The 20,682-nt window shown below is 53.1% G+C and overlaps 5 protein-coding genes across 5 annotated transcripts; 4 read left to right on the forward strand and 1 right to left on the reverse strand.

Annotated features, from left to right (window-relative positions):
- Positions 1-1,630: 1,630 nt before the first annotated feature.
- Positions 1,631-2,790, reverse strand: BO80DRAFT_491265 (DUF4448 domain-containing protein; the record flags this gene model as incomplete). Its single annotated transcript, XM_025723691.1, has 2 exons — positions 1,631-2,587; positions 2,737-2,790. 2 exons carry the CDS (start codon positions 2,788-2,790, stop codon positions 1,820-1,822), a joined length of 822 nt encoding a protein of 273 aa, XP_025578337.1. The 3' UTR covers positions 1,631-1,819.
- An 864-nt stretch (positions 2,791-3,654) lies between these two features.
- BO80DRAFT_452630 (peptidyl-tRNA hydrolase 2) lies at positions 3,655-5,659 on the forward strand (the record flags this gene model as incomplete). Its single annotated transcript, XM_025721961.1, has 5 exons — positions 3,655-3,978; positions 4,054-4,441; positions 4,501-4,523; positions 4,899-5,259; positions 5,355-5,659. The coding sequence occupies 5 exons, from the start codon at positions 3,655-3,657 to the stop codon at positions 5,657-5,659; spliced, it is 1,401 nt and encodes a 466-aa protein (XP_025578338.1).
- Positions 5,660-6,394: 735 nt separating this feature from the next.
- BO80DRAFT_422395 (U4/U6-U5 snRNP complex subunit SNU66) lies at positions 6,395-8,719 on the forward strand. Its single transcript, XM_025718815.1, has one exon. The coding sequence runs from the start codon at positions 6,466-6,468 to the stop codon at positions 8,482-8,484; it is 2,019 nt and encodes a 672-aa protein (XP_025578339.1). The 5' UTR covers positions 6,395-6,465; the 3' UTR covers positions 8,485-8,719.
- Positions 8,720-9,640: 921 nt separating this feature from the next.
- BO80DRAFT_442022 (putative aspartate aminotransferase) lies at positions 9,641-11,231 on the forward strand (the record flags this gene model as incomplete). Its single annotated transcript, XM_025721238.1, has 6 exons — positions 9,641-9,760; positions 9,824-9,902; positions 9,996-10,636; positions 10,687-10,974; positions 11,021-11,080; positions 11,130-11,231. The coding sequence occupies 6 exons, from the start codon at positions 9,641-9,643 to the stop codon at positions 11,229-11,231; spliced, it is 1,290 nt and encodes a 429-aa protein (XP_025578340.1).
- A 6,517-nt stretch (positions 11,232-17,748) lies between these two features.
- BO80DRAFT_486255 (uncharacterized protein) lies at positions 17,749-20,407 on the forward strand (the record flags this gene model as incomplete). The annotated part of the gene is made up of 1 exon (XM_025723517.1): positions 17,749-20,407. The coding sequence occupies exon 1, from the start codon at positions 18,230-18,232 to the stop codon at positions 20,405-20,407; it is 2,178 nt and encodes a 725-aa protein (XP_025578341.1). The 5' UTR covers positions 17,749-18,229.
- Positions 20,408-20,682: the final 275 nt, after the last annotated feature.

Raw genomic sequence — 20,682 nt, forward strand, 5'->3', positions numbered from 1 at the left:
AATGCACGGTATTGTGGCCATGATGATCCTTGATCCGCACATCTGCGCCACCTTGAATCAAGAACCGCATCATCGCGTCAGGTTCAGTCTGCCGGTGAAGCACCGTCCAGCCCTTCCCCAGACTCTGTGTGTTGATATCTGCGCCGGCGGCCAGCAGAAGCTGTACTTTCAGTATACTACTAATTGAGGTGGCACAGTCTAGCGGGGTGACTTGATCTTGATCTTGACCTCTGCTTTCAGAGTCCACGTAAAAACGCTCTAGTAGTATTTTACCAGATCCGCTGGCTCCAGCTAACACCGAAACATCTCTCTGGGTGGCTGTAAAAGCTCCCAATTAATAAAGACTCATCTGCGGGGGCGGATATATCTATCGTCCCTTGCGCAAGAAGATAGCTGAGCAAAGCAGTCTCTTCCGCGATGGATACTTTAACATCCGCGCCGGAGAAATAGGCAGCTAAATGCAGTGCGGATGTGTTTTTCAGAATCCGTGTCACCGCGGAGACATTGGCACCTTATTCGACTAGGAACTTGACGGCACTTGGATGATTTCCGGTGACGGCGAAGTGGAGGGAGGTCCAGCCCATAGTCATTGGCCTCATCGACTAGTAGACCCGTATGTTGTAGGATCCACTGGATTGTATCTAGATGCCCGGCCTCTGCCGCCCGATGTAAAATCGTCGAGTTGGTTGTACTCCACGTAGTCATCTCTGCTCCCGCGTCCATCAATACCGGGAGAAGAGAAAGAGGGCCGTGATATGCTGCGAGATAGGCGACGGTTTCGTTGTACCAATTTCACAGGCTCAGACTGGCCCCTACCCGGAGCAAAACAGAGATAACATCACTATGCGACGCAATCGCCGTAAAGATAGCACTTTCTCCCTCACTAGTGACTGCGTCTGCCTAGGCCCCCGCCTCCAGAAGGAGCTCAACCATTTCCCGGGCACACGGTTTCTCCGCCGCGCAATGTAGCGGGGTCATGCCATGGTCCGTGGAGGCGTTCACATCTACGCCTTCGTGCAGTAGAAATCGAACACAGTCCAGGGATCCCGAGGCCACTGCGTAATGTAAAGAAGTCTCTCCACCAAGGTTACTACGATGCAGGTTCCCCCTCTGGCCGGAGTCGCCCTGTTGGAGCCTCGACTTGCGCTGCTGCCAGATAAACTCCAGGATCGGAAGATGGCCAAAGCTTGCGGCCATGTGGATCTCAGTGTCGCCGAGCTCACCCATAAAGCCCTGGACGTGGTACTCATACAGTAGCTGAATGATATCCAGGGCCTTGTGTTGGATGGCATGAATCAGCGGTGGGTCGTCATAAGGCTCATTTGGAGAGATCTTCTGGTCCAACAGGTGGCGGACGGTAGCCAGATCGTGGTTATGGATGGCAGTCACCAAGGGGGGATTCTTCTCGCCTGCGAAATCCCCTTGATTGATCCATGCCCGCCATGTCTGGTGGGGTGTCTTCAGCCTCTACTCGATGGGATGGATGAGAAGAGACGCAGCGTTGTGAAAGGGGGGCGGAAAAGACGAGACCCGACGGGGAAGGCCACGTGACGGAACGATGTGTACTAGTAGTAGTAGTAGCTAGACCTCGCCAAAACGCGGGTTGGGATGATCCGGCACTAGCCACCAACTCCACTAACACTGTCATTGGCACATTGCAGCTTCGCTTCCACTGTACTGTTGAAGGATAGTGAGATTTTAACTAGCTACTTCGAGAACCACTGACTAAACGAATAAAGACAATTCCCGAAGAGCAATCATAAACTGGGAAGCGCGCACTGAATCCTGGCATCACTAGTCTTACCGCACTGGTCGAGCCTCACACCTTCCAGCTCTTCAGTTTCGACGAATCGCGCTTGAACGCGAAGCTGAGGCTGCGCTCTAGACCATCCTGTCGATCAGACTGCGCCACTTCATAAATCTCCGAACCCATTCCATCCGAGTATCTCGCTGACCCGCCATCCCTACTGCGTCCTAGGCGCTGAATTTTGGGTTTTCGAATCCCATAACCCGGACCCATGATGCTCCCCAGATCAATCCGTCTACTCTCTCGCATGCCGAAGTAAAGACCGGCAACAACCAATATCACCACGCTGAGGCTCACCGGGAGACCAATGTACAGACCCAACTTGTTGAAAGGCGGGCGTGGGGGACGTATGCGATGATCCACTGGCTTAGAAGAAAGGGTGACCGTTGGACCCTGTCGGGCACTTGCCCGCTTGTCTGATACAGCGTCCAACTCGATGATATAAAGCGTCAGCAGGTTTTGCTGCTTTCCCTGTAGCCATGCCTGACGCATATTGATGTGGGTATATCCGTAGCTGTTATCTGTCTTGTCGGACGTATATGCCGAATCTCCTTCTGCCGAGTGCGGATATCTCAACTCAATAGTGATCGTGGCATTCAGGGGATAGAAGTCCGCATCCCATGTAACGTAGTATGTCCCACCCACCGTCACGTTCGCACCATCTTCCGGAAGACAGAATGGTCGGAAAGGGCCGCGAGGGTCGGTACAGATGGGGAAATCACCCGAAGGTACTGTAGGAGTATAAGATCGCAGGACTGCTGTGGATGTGTGGTCTGGAGCCTCATATTTCACAGTTGTCACTGTTGGTAGGCAAGGCCATGTCAGACAAGATTACCCGACCTGATCACTGTATATCTTCGAGCCTCACCGTGTATATCCGTATCATTCTTCCTAGAGGGGATGCCAATGTCCTCAGCCAAGGTGCTTACGGCAGTTGCCATGGGCAGGAACCAGGAGCCGAAGCTCCGCCAAACGTGCATCATCTTGAGATGGCTGCGATGAGTGTAATTGGGTGATGATATTCAACGTTATACCCTATATTCAGTAATCGACCTATATGTAGTGCACCTATCGATGACATGTGTACAAGGCTGTATGCTGCGATCATTGCGAGGACTATAGTTGGTTGCTCTAAATGCAGAAGTATAACTGAGGAAGGTGCGAGGACGTGTTACTGTTCTGGAAATACACCACAGCGGTAAATTGTTCCTTTGGAAGGGTCCGGGGATATCAGGGCCGCCTTAATCGAGATCAGCCACAGCCGATTGGTATTTGAATCCAGGCACCCAGCCATATATTCCTTTTTACCTCGCTAAATATCTGCTTTGGCAATTAATACACCCCGCTGCTTCTATGGAAATTCCTCGCTGCTGTAAATGAGGGAAGTCTGGAAATGGCTCCACCGTTCCATTGATTGTCGGCGGGACTATTGACAACAAAAGCATTGTGAGAACATCGCCCTTTTTTGTCACCACCACAGGTCATCTCATTTGCATCTCAGCACAATCCTTTGCACCACCGTGCGCAGCAGACATCTGGAGTGCAATGGGTGGTTCCAGAAGGGCGGAATCCCCGCTCCCGCGGCCGCTGGATCTCCGGCCTGCCATTTAGAGTTAGGCCACCTGTCGCGACGCTTACGCCTATCGTGGCTGTTTCACTCGACCTTCATCCAAGTGCCCGTCCTCCCTGCTGCCTGCTGTCCGTACTTTGGCTCTCAGGAATCTTTTTTCTCTCCAAAGTGCGCCTGTCCTTCAATAACAGCTCAGGTTGGTGTTTCCCTTTGTTTTCATCTGGATGGCTCGCCCGACCCCCTATACTGACCACGCGTCATCTTGCCTCTCAGCATCATGCGCTTCATCCAGGTCGTCGCCCTCCTCCCAGCGCTTGCTGTGGCTCAGGAGCAGGTTCCCCTCGCGGACCGTGTTCAGGGTTGGTTCAACAAGGCCAAGTCCTACCTGCCCACTGCCACCCCGGTCGTCCCCGCTGCCGTGGTTGAGAAGGTTGTCGAGAAGGCTGTCAAGATTCAGGAGAAGACCGTCACCCCCTTCAACGTGACAAACTGGCAGTCCTTCCTGGAACCATCATCGGAACCCCAGGACTGGTTGATCTATGTTACTGGAGGAAACAAGACCTGCTTCGGTCGCTGTGGCCGGGCGGACAAGTCGTTCAATGTAAGAAAGCTCTAGAAAAGGGGGAGACGCACCCACTACTCTAAAGGATGGTCGCTAATTTAATCCACCTTTTAGGAATCCGTGCTCCTTTTCTCCGCCGATCCCACCTCCCCTAACCTGGGTAAGCTGGACTGTGAATCGAACCAGGTTCTCTGCTCTGCGTGGGGTGCCGGTACCCCTTCGGTCTGGTACTTCCAGGTTCCTCAGGCCCAGCTTGGTGAGGAACGCGCTCCCACCGCGCTCCACACTGTCTACCTGAACACCACCACTGTGACCCCGGAAACAATCTACAAGGTGCACTCTGAGAAGGCCTACGAGACGACTCCTGCCTACGAGGGCGCTCTTCACCCCACCGATGGCTGGCTTGCTCAGAACGGACTCCTGCTCCCTCTGGGCTATGTCATCTACGGATTCAGCGCCATTCCCAGCTGGCTCTTCATGATCCTCATCAGTTTCTTCAGCCGCACCTTCATGTAAGTCCTCCTTGGCCTTCTGCTCGACCAGTTACTCATGACTTGACAGGAACCGTCGCCTCGGAAATGTCGGTGCCGCCCCGGCTCCGGCCCCTAGAAACTAGACGTCGCTGTTCATGGACGATGGCGCTCCAGTCTAGCATGATCAGGGATGTATATATAATGAATTAGCAGTACACCTTCAGGTCAAATTGGATAATCTTGGGTGATATGGTTGCAGTGCTATAATGTATTAGACCTCGTAGGTGTAAGTGTGTAAGTGAGACGACGGTATTCCAACAAACCTTACATTATAAAGTAGAGCATTGAAAACTAGTGCATCTGCATGACTGCTGTATGTAGACAAGAAAAGATCACCCCGCGTAGCTATTTACTGCAGTCTACTCCACGGCCCGCTAACGTCACCGCCGCGCCAAAGCTCCGCCGCCCATCGCAAAACCATTCCAGCACACCCAATCCACCATCTCAACCACCACCCTCAATTCCAAAATGGCCGACCTCGACCGCACACCCCCTTCCACTGCCGCCTACGTGGTCGCCACCGCCATCCTCGCCGGCATCACGGGCTACTTCATCGGCCAAGGCAGCTCGCTGGGTCTCTTCTCCACGAAAGAAAAAGAAGGCTGGCCGAACAGCTACAATGTGAAAGTGCACCGGGATTCGTCCGACGAAGAAAACGAGTCTTCTGCTGAAGAGGAAGAAGATAGCGAAGACGAAGGCGACGGCACTGAGCTCGGAAATTTCGATGAGAGCGCCGAGGAAGTCAAATTGGTGCTGGTGGTGAGGACGGATCTGGGGATGACAAAGGGTATGTTTTTTCCTTCCTCCAACACTTTTCTCAAGGATTGGATGGTATTGTACTCTGCTATGGCATTTGGCTAATCAATTCTTTCGGATGGATAGGCAAAATCGCAGCCCAATGCTCGCATGCTACGCTCGCGTGCTACAAATATCTAGTGGCGTATACGCCCAACTCGGGCATGTTGCGGAGATGGGAATCGCAGGGTCAAGCGAAGATCGCGCTGCAGATCAAGTCCGAGGAGGAGATGGAGGAGTTGCAGGCAAAGGCGATGAGTTTGGGTCTTTGCGCGAGAGTCATTACGGATGCGGGTCGGACGCAGATTGCGAGTGGCAGTCGCACGGTGTTGGGGGTTTTGGGTCCCAAGAGTGTGGTCGATAGTGTGACGGGACATTTGAAGTTGTTGTAGATTAGGGTGTTGCTTTGTATTTTGCCTCGTCGGTGGACGGTGGATAACCCCGACGTGTGGTCTGGTGTTGGCGTTTGGGTCTCAAGATGATATGATATGCAAGCTGGTACTTGAGCAGTCGGCTTGAAGAGCATTATGGTCATAGACAATAATGGGTTTGGTTTGGTATCTGATGCGGAGTGCGCATCAGATTACGGCGTACCAGCTACGAGTAATACTACAATTTAATGCTAGTAATGTTGGCAGGTCATGGTTATTCCCTAACCTCAGTGGCCGACGGCCAATTCGGTAAAGAGAGTAGGAATATGACGCCGTCAGCAACCAGGATCTCCAGCCGAGCTCACCAAGTCAAGGACAAGGGAGCTCAAGACCGGAGTGAACACCCAGCGCCAACCTTTAATCTGAGATCTGTCGACCGGAAATGTAAAGACCATCCACAAGATTGATGGCTCCTTAAGTCGTCGAACTGTCCAGCGTTCAACCGAAACACAGAGAACAGCAGAACTGCCCTCCATCAACGGGATCGCTGAACACAGATCCGTGTTTGTTCTGTTCTGGAGAAGAAAAAAAGAAGAGAAGGAAAAATTGCCGCGAAAAGGCTCTATTTATCCGGTGCGCCAAGACCGCACTAAGAAGTTTGTCGCGCTAAACCTTGCCGAGGATGGAGCGGATTACGTAACAGCCTGGTTCTCGGTCGCCGCAGCGTCCATGTCGTTCCTCATCCATCAGAGACGCCGTCGATTCAGAGCCACCACCCACGGTCTGCGTTCCCATCTCCCTTCACCGTCTGTCCATCTGTCGCCAAAATGGCCGACGCTGTTTCTATCGAACAGAACAACAAGATCCGAGCCGCGCTCGGATTGAAACCCCTCCCTGTTCCTGGCGCCGATTATGATGACGACTCCGACTCGTCCGCCTCAGAAGATGAAGACCCCGGAAGTACCCTCGAGTCGCGCGAGGCGATGGCATCGCAGAACTGGAAGAAGATGCAGGATGACGCCGAGGCGAAGCGGAAACGAGAGGAACGGAACGCTGCGATCAAGCGGGCGCGTGACCTGGCTCAGAGAGATGCGAAGTTGCAGGGATCCACACTTGGAGAATCCGGGGATGCAGACCAGGATACCAAGGCCTGGCTGATGCAGTCTAAGAAGCGACAGAAGAAGATCGAGAAGGAGCGGGCGCGCAAACTGGCCGAGGAGTTGGAAGAACGAGAGCGTGCGGCGGAATATTCGGCGGTCGATCTGGCGGGTATCAAGGTTGGACATGAGATTGGCGATCTTGAGGGTGGCGAGGATCACATTCTTACGCTGAAAGATGCGACCATCGATGAGAATGAGGAGGAGGGTGATGAGTTGGAGAATATCCATATGAAGGAGAAGGAAAGGACCTCGGAACGACTGGAGCTGAAGAAGCGGAAGCCCGCATACGACCCTACGGAAGAGAATTCGAGCATTTTGGCACAGTACGATGAGGAGATCGAGGGCAAGAAGCGGAAACGCTTCACCCTTGATGCTCAAGGGTCTTCGCTGGAAGAGCGGGAGGCCAAGCGACAGGAAGTATCGGAAAAGTTGAACAAGAATATCATCAGTTTGGACTTTGAGGCTGAGACGCCTGCGTCCGACTACATGGATGTGAGTGAGATCAAGATCAAGAAGCCAAAGAAGAAGAAGGCAAAGGCTACGAAGCAACGGGCTGTTCTGGACGACGACGAATTATTCCCTACCCCCGACTCGACGGGTACACCGAACGGCAACGCTATGGATATCGATACCAACAACGGAGAACCGACGGCACCTGCCCCCCGGAAGTGGGCAAGTGAAGACGTTTCGTTCGTGGATGATGACGACCTACAAGCCTCTCTTACGCGCCAGAGACGCGCTGCATTCAAGAAGCGGCAAAAAGTGCGTCCCGAGGATCTTGCTCGACAGCTTCGAGAGGAGGATTCTCAGACACCAATGGAAACAGGCACTCCGGACGGAAACGAAGAAGAGCCTGGTCTGGTAATCGATGAGACCTCGGAGTTCGTCTCCAACCTACAGAAACCCACCCTTCCCGACCGCCCTGAGAGGCGGACAACGACCCCCGACGACGAGTCTCGTGCCAAGAGTGAGGACCATAGCGCTCAGGGAGAGCTCGAGGACGGCGATGTGGACATGGAGCGGACATACAATGATATTGAGGATGAGGAGGATTTGAAGGAGAGGATCAAGCGCGACGAAGCTCAGGCCCAACAGCATCTCAGCACCACCGGTCTGGACGAAGAAGCCACATTGGACCAAGGTCTCGCTTCTACGTTGTCTATGCTTAAGCAGCGTGGTCTGGTTGAGAAATCCGACGCTGCCAAGAACAACTCTCTACTACGAGATCGTCATCGCTTCCTGCAGGAGAAAACTCGGCTTGAGACCGAGGCTGAGAAACGCGCTCGCCAGCAACGTGAACGCGACCGAGCTTCGGGTAAGCTGGACCGCATGTCTGCACGCGAGAGAGAGGAGTACGCTCGCTGGGAGAACAAACAGCGAGACCAGCAGGATGCGCGCCATATGGCGGAGGTGTTCAACCGCGAATACCAGCCCGACGTGCAGCTCAAGTACGTGGACGAGTATGGCCGGGCGATGAACCAGAAGGAGGCGTTCAAGCATCTCAGTCACCAGTTCCACGGCAAGGGCAGTGGCAAGATGAAGACGGAGAAGCGGTTGAAGAAGATCGAAGAGGAGAAGAAGCGCGAGGCGATGAGTGCTCTAGACAGCAGTCAGCACACAGGCATGAACAACGCCATGGGCGCCACGGCCCGCAAGAACCGGCAGGCAGGTGTGCGACTGGGCTGAGAGTTACGTTCCTCTCTCGGAATGTGTGTTCAATGACCTTAACCTCCGCCTGGAGGCCTTTAATGGATTCCGCTTACTAGGCTACGCGATGTTGTACAGATTATACCAGTAGAAATAGCTACATCTCACATCCATAGATCCGTTTCGGCTCAGAGGAAGCGACCCGGTCTTGTCCGCGTGTAGGTGTTGGTGGTTGGGTGGGTAAGATGTACTCCGTACTCCGTACTCCGAACAGATCGCTGCAAGCTGTCCTCGTTACTCCGTCGACGGGTAGGCGAGCATTTGTTGATACTTGATAGGCAGGCCGAGTTGGGGACTTGGCGTGTGGGGAAATTAACCGAGGCCGGATGGAATGGCCCGACCTCGCCGGGCTCGGAGACAGCGAGGGCATCCATGGTTCCGGGAGGGAGTCTGGACATTCAGATTCTTGTCTGGAGTGACCACAGCGGGTCATGGTACAACAAAATAATTTTATAGGAGAGGGAATCAGTGCTAATGAGATAAGGTTAGTGGTGGTTGCGGTGCCGACGCAGGATTACCCCAACTCCTCGTGAGGGGAAGGGCACCTCAGGCCATTCATTGAAGGGCGCTGACGGTGGGCCTCGATACTCGATCAGTTCACCGGGAACGGGACGGGCTCATCATTGTGGTGCGATCAATGGCGAATCCACCTTCCAGCCTCCGACTCAATGATGACATTGATGTTATTGTACTCCGTACTGTTGTATGCTTCAATCCCAGACATATCGCCTCCGCGTGGGCAATGGATGCAGCCTGTCTTCCTGCAGATGCCAAACATGCTTTGGAGACGCGGCATGCAAACCAAGCAAACCGCGTGACAAGCAACAGAAAACAGTAAAAGACGCGACGTCCGGGCAGCTCCTTCCCGAAAGAAGCAAGCCAGCTCAGATGCGGAGGACGTGGCCAATCCGAGGGCGCCCGCGTTTCTCCCCGGAAACTCCCTAGTTCCCATGAGTCAAAAATTAAAATACACTCGCCTCGTCCTTTTGGCACGTCCGTCCATCACCTCCATCATCATCATCATCCTTGGATCTTCTCGCCAGCTCCTTTGGCCCGTTCTCTTCTTCTGACCATCTCCTCTTGGGTCTTTTGGGTGTTTGCTCATTCTTCTTCTCTTCTTTGTCCTCTCTTCACCATGTTGTCCACCCTCAGAGTTGCCAGCCGTAAGGCTGCTTCGCGTGACGCTAGTGTGCGCACCGTCATTGTCGGCGCCAGACATGCTTCCGCCTGGTCCAACGTTCCTCAGGGTCCTCCGGTAAGCTTGCCAGTCTATTCGGACTGTTGTCGTGATGCCATTGCTGATCAATTGGGTGTCTAGGATGCTATCCTGGGTATTACCGAGGCCTACAAGGCCGACACTTTCGCCGAGAAGATCAACTTGGGTGTTGGCGCTTATCGTAAGCATCTATCCTTATCCAATCTTGTTGCGGTCCACGATCATGCAACAATCTTCGACATTTGCAATCTCTCTAATCGATCTCTGTGAACAGGTGATGACAAGGGCAAGCCCTACGTCCTGCCTTCCGTTCGCGCTGCCGAGGACAAGGTTGTCGCCTCCCGCTTCGACAAGGAATACGCCGGTATCACTGGTATCCCTTCCTTCACCAAGGCTGCCGCTGAGCTGGCCTACGGTTCCGATTCCGCTGTCCTCAAGGATGACCGTCTTGTCATCACCCAGACCATCTCCGGTACCGGCGCCCTGAGAATCGGTGGAGCTTTCCTGCAGCGCTTCTACCCTCACGCCAAGAAGGTCTACCTCCCCAACCCCAGCTGGGCCAACCACGGAGCTGTCTTCAAGGACTCTGGCCTGGAGGTCGACAAGTACCGTTACTACAACAAGGACACCATCGGCCTTGACTTCGAGGGTCTGATTGCCGACATCAAGGCTGCTCCCGAGAACAGCATCATCCTCCTCCACGCCTGCGCTCACAACCCCACCGGTGTCGACCCCACTGAGGAGCAATGGCGCCAGATCAGTGATGTCATGAAGGAGAAGGGCCACTTCGTTTTCTTCGACATGGCCTACCAGGGCTTTGCCAGCGGTAACGCTGACCGCGATGCGTTCGCCCCCAGACACTTTGTGAAGGAGGGCCACAACATTGCTCTGTGCCAGAGTTTCGCCAAGAACATGGTAAGACGAGAACTCGAAGGAGGTGATTTGACGCTAATTGAGTGATATAGGGTCTGTACGGCGAGCGTGTCGGTGCCTTCTCCCTCGTCTGCGAGTCCGCTGAGGAGAAGAAGCGCGTGGAGTCCCAGATCAAGATCCTCATCCGTCCCTTCTACTCGAACCCTCCCATCCACGGCGCCCGTGTCGCTTCCACCATCATGAACGACCCCGAGCTCAACCAGCAGTGGCTGGGTGAGGTCAAGGGCATGGCCGACCGCATCATCGAGATGCGCTCTCTGCTGCGCAAGAACCTGGAGGAGCTTGGCAGCAAGCACGACTGGTCCCACATCACCAGCCAGGTATGTGCCTTGAAGAGATACTGCGGATGATGCTGACAGATGGTAGATTGGCATGTTCGCCTACACTGGACTCAAGCCTGAGCAGATGGATGCTCTGGCCAAGGAGGTATGCACGATCTATTCTGTATTCTGTTCTACGCACTAACGCTATGTAGCACTCCGTTTACGCCACCAAGGACGGCCGTATCTCCGTGGCCGGTATCACCACGGGCAACGTCAAGCGCCTGGCCGAGTCCATCTTCAAGATCACCGGTTAAGGGAGCAACCGGGAGACATTTGCTCATATACGTAGACCCGGGTCGCTCCCGATGTACTGATATCCATGTGTTACATTAGCATATATAAGCAATAGTTCAACGACGTACTGGATGATTTACTTGCTCGCCATACATGGTTATTTTGCAATTGATGCTGTGGGGTTGCAACTCATCGCACCGCTCTAGACCAGGCTCGATCCATACGGCGCTTCCAGACACAGGTCATAACCGGGTGAAGCCCACCTGTCGCCACACCAACGCACGAGACGGGCGAGCATCTGGCGGTGTAGCCGGATCGTACCAGCCACCACGAGACATGAGTTGGCGCGCATAAGGATCGATCTATCGGAAGGCAGCCGAATCGGTCAGGTAGTTTGCCCACTGAATACGCGTCGTTGCGAAGCACTCATTCTGAAATGATTGTGCTGCTGTATTGACTCCCGAGTGGGTTGGACCGACTCGACCGTTTCAACGGCCTGGAGAGGAAGACCAAGTGGATAGCCCCTGAGTCATAAGGTAGCTATAACCATCGGGCACTTTGAGCCGAGATCAGTAGATCGTATCTCATCCACTGCAGGCACCAGCATGCCCATAGCCATCTCGTACGATAGTCCATGAGCATCAACTGATGTCTACTCCGTGTACTCCTAAGAATTAATCATACTAATACTAACCCCAATCTATTCCACACTGTGTCTAGGTCACCCCAGTATTAGGTACGGAGTATTAATGACTGACTTATCTTCAGGCAATACCTAATCAACCCGTCCTCGCTATCTTGTTAGTCGGTGGGCCCGGTCTTCATGCTATATCGATCATTAGTCACATCCTGGTCTTCCCCACTGCCTCCCTTCCTTATTCCTTTGATCCTTCCGGGCAATCACTATTTGCCTACTCCGTAGGTAACTGACTGTCTGCTTTCGGGGCGGTATCTGTACCTCACTTGAAATACGGTATGCGCCTAGTAGACAGTAGGACCAATTCCAAGCCCACTTCAACTTGTAGATAGATGATAGATAAAATGTATGTATGTATGCCTCCAGCCCACCTACAATCTCCAACCAAACCCATATATGTACAATGTACTCCGTATGTAAGTCACACAAACCAATCAAAACCAGCCCTGTCCTCCGTACGTACAGTTCACGCATCGCACCTACTCTGCGTAGCGCGGCAATGTCGCTTATGGGTGTTTTCTTTTGCCTTCTCACGTACCCCGTACATAGGTACGGTACGGAGGAGTTAGTAAGTCCCTGTGGCTGTAAGTGCCTACCTAATGCTCAGCCTCATCTTGTTATGGCTTTACTTAGGTACGGTTAGTTACTTCTTACTTTGCTTGCTACGGAGTAACTAAGATCTATCTAAGTGTAGCGTGGGATCTTAGTAGTGAGGCGCAGGTTAATTAGCTACTAGATAGTAGATAGATACTCCGTACGGAGTACGAAGTACTACTACTACTAGCTAGTCTTAGACGGTTCAATTGAGGCTTGAGGCTTGAGGCTCAGGATTGAGGCTGTGGAATGGATCCGACCGGTAGAACTACTTGAGTACATGCTCTGAATCATCATCTCTGTGTATGTATACGACTAACTTGCAGATCTGATCCAAATCTACTCACTTGTTACCCCAATTAGTCTAAGTAGTGACTGTACTCCGTGTACACCGTAGTAGTCTATCCATGGTCCTGGCGGAGCAAGCAATTGAGGTCTCACCTCACCTCACCTCGGCAACCACCCTTTGTATGTAAGTAACGGGCTATGCAACGTTATTTATAGCACCCAGCCCAGCCCAACCCAAACCAGAATAGATACTCCATTCATGGTTCTGGTTCTGGTTCGTAGGAAGCCGAGCCGGATCATCCCATGAACAATCAACAAACATAGAAGCCTAGGGATCATCATCTACAAAGGAGCGTGCCCCGTAGGGAGTATGGACAGGGGGGTGGTTCGTTGTCAGAGGTCGGATGATGAGACAGGGGTATTTTATTTGACCCAGGGGAAAATCGGGGGATGGCACGTTTCAGCTGGGGTATGGGCTTGAGATGGTTGGACTAGGTGTTTGTTTCACGGCAGCGGTTAAGGTAGGTACTTACTACTGCTGCTGGTGCTCCGTACTTAGGCGGAGTGGTTAGGTGGGTGGGGTGGGATGGGATGGGATGGGGATAGGGGAAGGGAAAGGGGGAGGAGGAGATAAGTTGATAGATGGTGTGGGGATTGAGTCTTTTGATCCCTTTTTCTGATTCTGGTTCTTTGTACTCCGTTTTAGAGATAGTGGTTTTTCTTTCTTAGTTACATAGTAATGGGTTCTTATTCATGGTCTGTCTGTATGGAGTAACTACTCCATCTTTACTACCATGAATAAGAGTCGGAGTGACGATGCAGTGTCATGATGTGCTGGCAGCGTATTCTTACCGTCCGGTAATACCGTACCAACTCGAGTTCCAATCCCTCGCATGGATCAGGCCCACCAATGATCAATTTCCCAGCCAGCCATCCCCCACCCGCATTACCTGTTCGGGCTGGACATCTGAACCTCCCGCTGGAACTGATTGGGTGGCATTCCAGTCGCATCTCTAATTCTGCCCTGTTGGACGGGATGCATCCTGCTAAGTGACCGCGCTGTCACACGTTGATCGAGAGCGAAGTATGTCCGCTGCGTCGGTCGGCTGGCTGGCCTGCGCGGGATGATACTTGGTCTCGTGGAATTTCTCGACGCCTTGATGGGGAAGTTCACGAGGATAACAGGCAGTATACTACTGAACCCTCGACACCTGTTTTTGCAGTGGGTGACGTAATGCGCGATTCGACGTCTACTAGAGAAGTGATTGGAATGCAATAATACACTTCCAGCCACAGTAGCGACGATGCTACGCCGTCGACTAGTGTCTGCTACGCCTCGTAAGTAACTCCGACTGTACGTACGTGATGCAGGGCCCCATTCCCTGGGTTGGTCTAAGCGGCAGTGGCGAATGCTGGGTAGGTATACTTGCTTGTTGGGTTTACGGAGTCCGGAGTACTCCATCCTACTAGAGAACCACTACTGTAGCAAACTGCTACTTGCCTTACTCCGCGCGTCCAGGATATTCCTATCCTATCATTTAGCCCCTCAGATTCTCATGGAATGTCAAGACTACTAACTGTGCGAGGCGTTCCCACTTTCCGTCCACTCGCCGGGGCTCAAAACACGTGGACCGCCTTGCCAATCATCAACACGAGTTCAAGGCTGCCCAGATCAGTTGCCCAGCGCAGGCGTGTCTCTACATCACATACTCCGTACATGAAGACGAATGCCCAAGGGATTTGATGCAGCTGGTGGTTCGACCTATTTAGTCGCCTCGAGTGCTGGCGGTACATACCACAGATGATAGACGACAGACGACAAGGTTCTGTCAATCGATATGACTTCCTTGATCGTTAGACGTCCGAGTCCTGTGCGCATTCTTTCCCCACCTTTCCATGTACCACTACCGACCCTACAGGATGGTCCAGGATGCGCCTTGCTTTGCCGGACTACTGTATGGATGTTGGAACGAATTTCAGGTCGGGATCCGAACACGGAAAAATCACCCGGTTGAGCGAGATCCGTACCTAGTAGTACTACTTAGCCTCATGGATACAATGGACCCTATGGTGATCATAGTGGATGCCTCGTATGCATTGTGTTCAGACGCAAGTCTAGAAGTTATCACCGTCCTGAAGAAGCTGACCGTTCATCCCTTCATTACTGAACTGGAATGATCACAGGGCGGTCCATCCTTTTCGGGCCATCCGGCCACCAATTATTCCCTCTAGATGAAACCTTTTTTTCCTTTTTTATTATTCCCTGACTATCCGACCTACTGATCCTGACTAACGGACGGACAGTGTACTTAATCTTCAGAAGCAGCTCTCAGCCAATGGATGGCCCAGGGGAGGGATCATCTGGTTGGTCTGTTTCGGTTAGAACCTCGGCCGGACTGTAACCTGGCGCTGGGATTTAGGATTAAACATGGTTGATTGATTCATGTCCATCCTCATCACTCAGCAGGCAGCTCAGCTCATCTCATCATGATCGGTCTCCGCGACCTCTCCAATCCTGCACCCGAAACCTGCGACTTTTAGTTCCGGCGCTGGATTTTCTCCTGATTTGGGGGGACCCTGAGGATCGGGCGGAACTCCCTGTGACCTCCCAGGCTGTCCAACCCCGACTAGGAAACTCGTGTGGTTTCTGGCTGTCTGAGGTGCGTTCATCACCTCCCAATTTGTGCTGTCCCTCCCTCTGTATTAAGTTTCGACTGCACGAGAGCAGGGTGCCCTGCCCATGCAGGCTCGCCATCTTGCATTATTTTGTCTCCCTTCTTCCCCTTCCCCTTCCGACCATCCGCGGGAAATAAGAAAGGGTCGAGGCTGGTCGGCGGGTGATCTACCGTCAAGCTGAACCGGTGGCTCAGCGTTTCGTTTCGTTACTGGACAGTACCTGGTATGGATCATGGGATGCGGCAAGTCGCGAGAAAAGCCGTTCGGATGACGGGGTGCCCTGAGAGCGATGTGCGATCATGGCCCATGCAAAGCAAGGCACACGCTTGATATCTGATCTCATGGGGTCGATTCTATCCTCGACAATCCCTTCTTTGGGGATGATTGTCCCTTCTAGCTTCCTGCGCTGCTCTGTTCTACTCTGCTGCTCTGGTGGTCTCCCATTACCACCTCACTGCCAAGCGTGTAATAAACCTGCTTAGGAATCTACTTCCCTTTCTGTCAGCAACCAACAAGGTATTGTTAATTACCGGCCGGGTTCTTCAGCAATTAATGCTACTCAATTTAACTTTGGCCTCTGACGTCCTTCTCGCTTCTATAAGCGGTGCCGAATCGTATTGTTAACTCTCTTTTCCTCTTGTATTACTCTTGAGGGCTTTGGATTGCTGGATGTAACCCCCACGATGCGGCTCCCATTGTGGTTGTCCAGGGGAATCGCCTCGACCAAGACAGCAGGACGATGGTCCCAGATGAATGGGCGATGTGCTGGAGGACCCATTCTTGTCACCAGTGGTGGGGACACTGGGTGGCAGAGGCATGGCCATGGCGTAAGAAAGTAGCAGCTAGCTACTAACAGGAAGTAGCTAAGGTCGGTCGCGCTGCTGAACAAGCAGTTCCGTTTGGTACCACTTTCAGTGTCCGCGGCCACCAGATGGGTCGGTCGGTGGTACAACCCAGGTTACGACACGTCTGGTAAGGTACCGGGCCTGTAATCGGACCCAACCCGGCCAGGCATCGCTTCCACTCACGTTTCTTTCTGCCTTTCAAGGCATGCCCAGACAAATTGGAGAAAGGTTGACGGAAGATGCCATTATAAGGTGAAACCATCTGTTCATTATATCAAAGACAAACAAATGGACAAGGGCAGAAGGGAAGAACAACAACAAGCCCCGGCCATACACTACCACGGTTCCTTGTCGCTCTGGATGCATCCCAGGTGCCCCTCGGATCGATCGCTGGTAGGGATCAAGTGTTCCAGAAGAAACCGACTCCATCCATCATCGCCCGAGGAAAGGGAATCGATACCCCCCCCCCCCGTAAGTCTGCGTAATACCCGGACCGAGACCCCGTCAAGGATCAGACTACCTCCCTTAGAAAGTCTTTAGCACCGACGAAGTTGGACTGACGGACTCCATAGTAGGCCGTCTGCCGTACTAGTGGCCGTACTATCTTCTCCCCTTCCTAATATTATTCGTGTGTCCCTTTTGATTATTCTTCCGGCAAGTCAGTCAGTAGATACTCAGTCCTCCGTCGTAGTAGCAGTAGTCAGACTGAGGGTACTATCTATGCCAGATCAAAGAACAGGGCACCCGCTATCTACCCCATAGTAGGAATCCTAGTCCGGGCTTACTACACCTTGCTTTTGACCTTGCCACATTTCTAGCCCTGCTCGTTGTTTTTCTTTTTTGGCTGTGCTTTGGAGCCTATCAACGGCTTGTCAAGTCCGATATGCTTTTTTTTATTATTATCTTAAAAGGGCGGCGTCGGCGGCGGTGGCCAAAGCCTCTCTCTCCGCGGAAAGCTCCTCTGACGGTCGTTACGGACCGCATCAGAAGGATGATAGTTTAGCAGCCGTGAGGATGTTGTCGCAAAAGGTATTTGGGTTGTCTGCAGGTTCACATAAGTGGTAAATTTAATTAGGGATGCGGATGATGGAGGGCTAGGATTGGGATTCTGCTGTTCTTTGGCCCGGCTAGTGCCTGCCTAACTAACCCAGGGTGTGGTAGCGTCTTGGGATTATTTTTATTATTATTATTATGTTAGTAGTATTATTATCATTCTTCCTTTTTTTTTTTAATTACTTACCGGGTGATTTGGTTAACCTTTTGGGCGGGCCTTTGACAACCTACCCTCCTACTGCTGCTCCTCTTTTAAGGGAACCAAACGAAAAAAAGGTACCCTGAAAGTGAAGGGAACTGGACGACTATACGATACCATACCGCTTCTCCCCACTCACGACCGAATACCTAATACTGATCTCTCCGCTCCAAGGCCGCCTTACACTCGCATCCCCGTTCCTTTGGCATCATCTCATCTCATCCTTCCCCTTCCCCTTCCCTCTCTTCCTCCGTTCCCCTCCTCCTCCTCCTCCTCCTCACCCTCCTCCCTCCTCCCCTCCCCTCTCCTTCCCTCCCTCCCTCCCTCTGAATTCGGTTTCTCCCCGACACCTTCAAGACCACCCTTCTTGCCATGGGTCTTGTTGGTCTCCGCTTCTTGTTTGCTCTCTTACATGCAGACTTCCTTTCCCTCTCTTTCGTCACTGCCGTTGCTTGATCTATGGCGTTTTGTTCTGACTCGCCTTTCCGTGCATTCGGCCGCTGACCTGCAGCTCCCACGCTGCCATCCGTCCGTCTTCCGAATCTCGAATCCTTCCCACCTCCCAATTCCTCCCCTCCGATCGAGTCGGTCGTACCTCGCCTCTTCCTCTCCCCGTCTCGACCTCTCCCGTCTCTCCTCGACCCATTGCCCCTCTATATCGTCCTCATGCCCGCCCTCGAGGTTCCGGAGACCGGGTTGTCTCTCTGCAGAGACAACCACGGCAATGACGTTACAAACAAGCCCCCTCAGATCATGCGGCTGAATCTAGCTCAGAGCACCCTCGATGAGCTGATCCAGAGCCTTCGGAACGACCAGACAGCCCGAATCCGCCTGGGGAAACACTCGACCCTCTACTACGGCTCCAAATCCCAGCCCTTCCACTCCCACCCCGAGGCGTGTCGATCCGAGTTATACCGCGGCAGCTCCGCAGACAAGGAGAACCTATATTTTACCGGTGTTTTGAGCCATAGCTTGGAGGTTCAGAAGGCGAAGGAGGACACTGCGGCCACCGATCAGGCATTGGCCACCCTGGAGCAAAGCCTGAGCGCTTTTGAAAGAGGAAAGGAGTCGAAGAAGACTCATATAATCACCAGCATTGACGAGGTGAGAGCATTGCGAGCAGGCGATAGCCGCTCCAGCTCTGGGAAACATGCTGCTCGTCTGGCTCGTCCCGCAAGCAAAGTGGAGCTGGAGAAGGATCGGCTGCTGACTGCCGCCAATCGCTCCGTTTCCTCGAGTCCAGCTTTGGGGGTTGCTCGATCGCCTGTGTCCATGCCTCCGCTGACGCCCACCTCCGCTCCGCTTACCCAGAACAAAGATCGCATCCGCCTGGAAGCCCTCAAGGTCCCCTTTATCCATCTCCTCGCCGTCCGTGCGGTTTCCGCCAATTTCCTTGCGCGCCAGACCCGTTCGTCCCTCGAAGACTGTGAGGCCTTGGCTCGGAAATATGGTGCCGAGAACCGAATAAATCCGGAGAAGTTCGATCTCAAGGACAAGATATACCGGGACCTCGATGTGTGGAAATTCCCCTACCCGTCTCAGGAAGACAGGCAGGAAGCCATTGAGAATGCTATCTCCGCTTTTGATCGCTTGCGGATCTCCCGCTCCGACAAGCTATGGCAGCTGCTTCTGCCTAAGGAAGAACGCGGAAAGGGCAAGTGCTTGTCGCGCCTGGACTTGCGGACGGGGCCCATTAAGAAAACGGCTACGCCTCGGATCCAAGTGCAAACATCTGATGATAACGGCAAAGACGGCTACACTACTGGCCAGGAGACCGATAAAGCTAGTGGCAACGGTCTGACCCCGAGGACGGTTGAGCCGACGTCGGCTCCCAAATCCGGGACGATCGCGCAAAAGAAACGGGTAGGTGAGAAAGACGCAGGTGCCAAACGGCCCGCCACCAAAAGCAAGACTGTGGCCAATAGCACCTTGACTGGGCGCGTCACCAAGAAGGCGGAGCGGAAGACGACTGCGAAACCGGAGGGTAAATTCAAATCGGCAGAATTTGTTCATGATTCAGACGAGGACGACACGGACATGCCTGACGCCTCGTCAACCGAGAAGCCTCAGCCTGAGAAGACGAAACCCGAACTCAAGCTGCCGGCCAAACCGCCAACCCTCCTCCCTCCCAGGGAGTCTTCCCATGCGCCGACACCAAAGGTGGAGCAGCCAGAAGCTACACCTAAGAGTGAATCGCTCAATCAAGCCCCTCATCGGCCTACTGCAGTCAAAAGACCTCCTTCATCGCGGCCCCCAGCCCTGAAGTCCCCGCAGAAGTCCCCACAAAAGCCGTCGCCCCTCGGATCTTCGCCCCCTACCAATGCCTCGGATATTCAGAGTCGCAGCCGTTCTTCCAGCCAGAACAATTCGTCCAGTGCCTCATCATCTCCGCTTATCACTCAGGTGAACAGACCGAGACCTGCTGCGGGCGCCCCCACCGTAAGAAAGGTGGTTAAGCCCAATGGGGTGTCCAGACCGGCTGGAGTCGCCAATCCTTTGAAGCGCAAAGCGGAGCTTGAGCGGCCTGCATTATCATCCCATGCTCCCGGCCGTGTGACGGGGGATCTCGAGCACAAGCGGCGGCGAGCCGTGAGCACGTCTAGTGGCAGCACTGGAAGCGCCTCGCCGCCTCTCAGCCGCGAAATCCTCCTGCAGCAATTGCGCGAGAAGTCGCAGACGTTTAAGCAGTTCTATGCCAAGTACCGCACCTTACATGACGCACTGGCCTCGCAGTCCGACCCACCACGAGTGGACTTGGAGAGGCTCCACAAACAGCACGTTCGGCTGCAGCGGATGAAAAAGGAGATATGGGATGAAGATCGACGGCTCCGGGATGGACTCTAACGACAGATCATGGCATGTGCATGAAACCTAATTCTCGACCCTTGTTTTTATCTATGGTTCAATCCCGGACATGACAGAACGGGGTTCCTGTTACTATTCGACGATGTTGATCCTTTGCCTACCATTGAGTATTGTTTAGCATGACGAAGCCGGATATCAAAAGTGCTTCGAGGCGTTTGTGGGCTTGATGATTTTCCTTGTTTCCTTTTCTTTTTTTTTTTTTTTTTTTTTCCTTTTTTTTCCCCCTTAATTGAAAACTTGCACTGACGTTCCTT

The sequence above is a fragment of the Aspergillus ibericus genome (genome assembly GCF_003184845.1).
Source record: "Aspergillus ibericus CBS 121593 unplaced genomic scaffold BO80scaffold_7, whole genome shotgun sequence".
Taxonomy (NCBI): Eukaryota; Fungi; Ascomycota; class Eurotiomycetes; order Eurotiales; family Aspergillaceae; genus Aspergillus; species Aspergillus ibericus.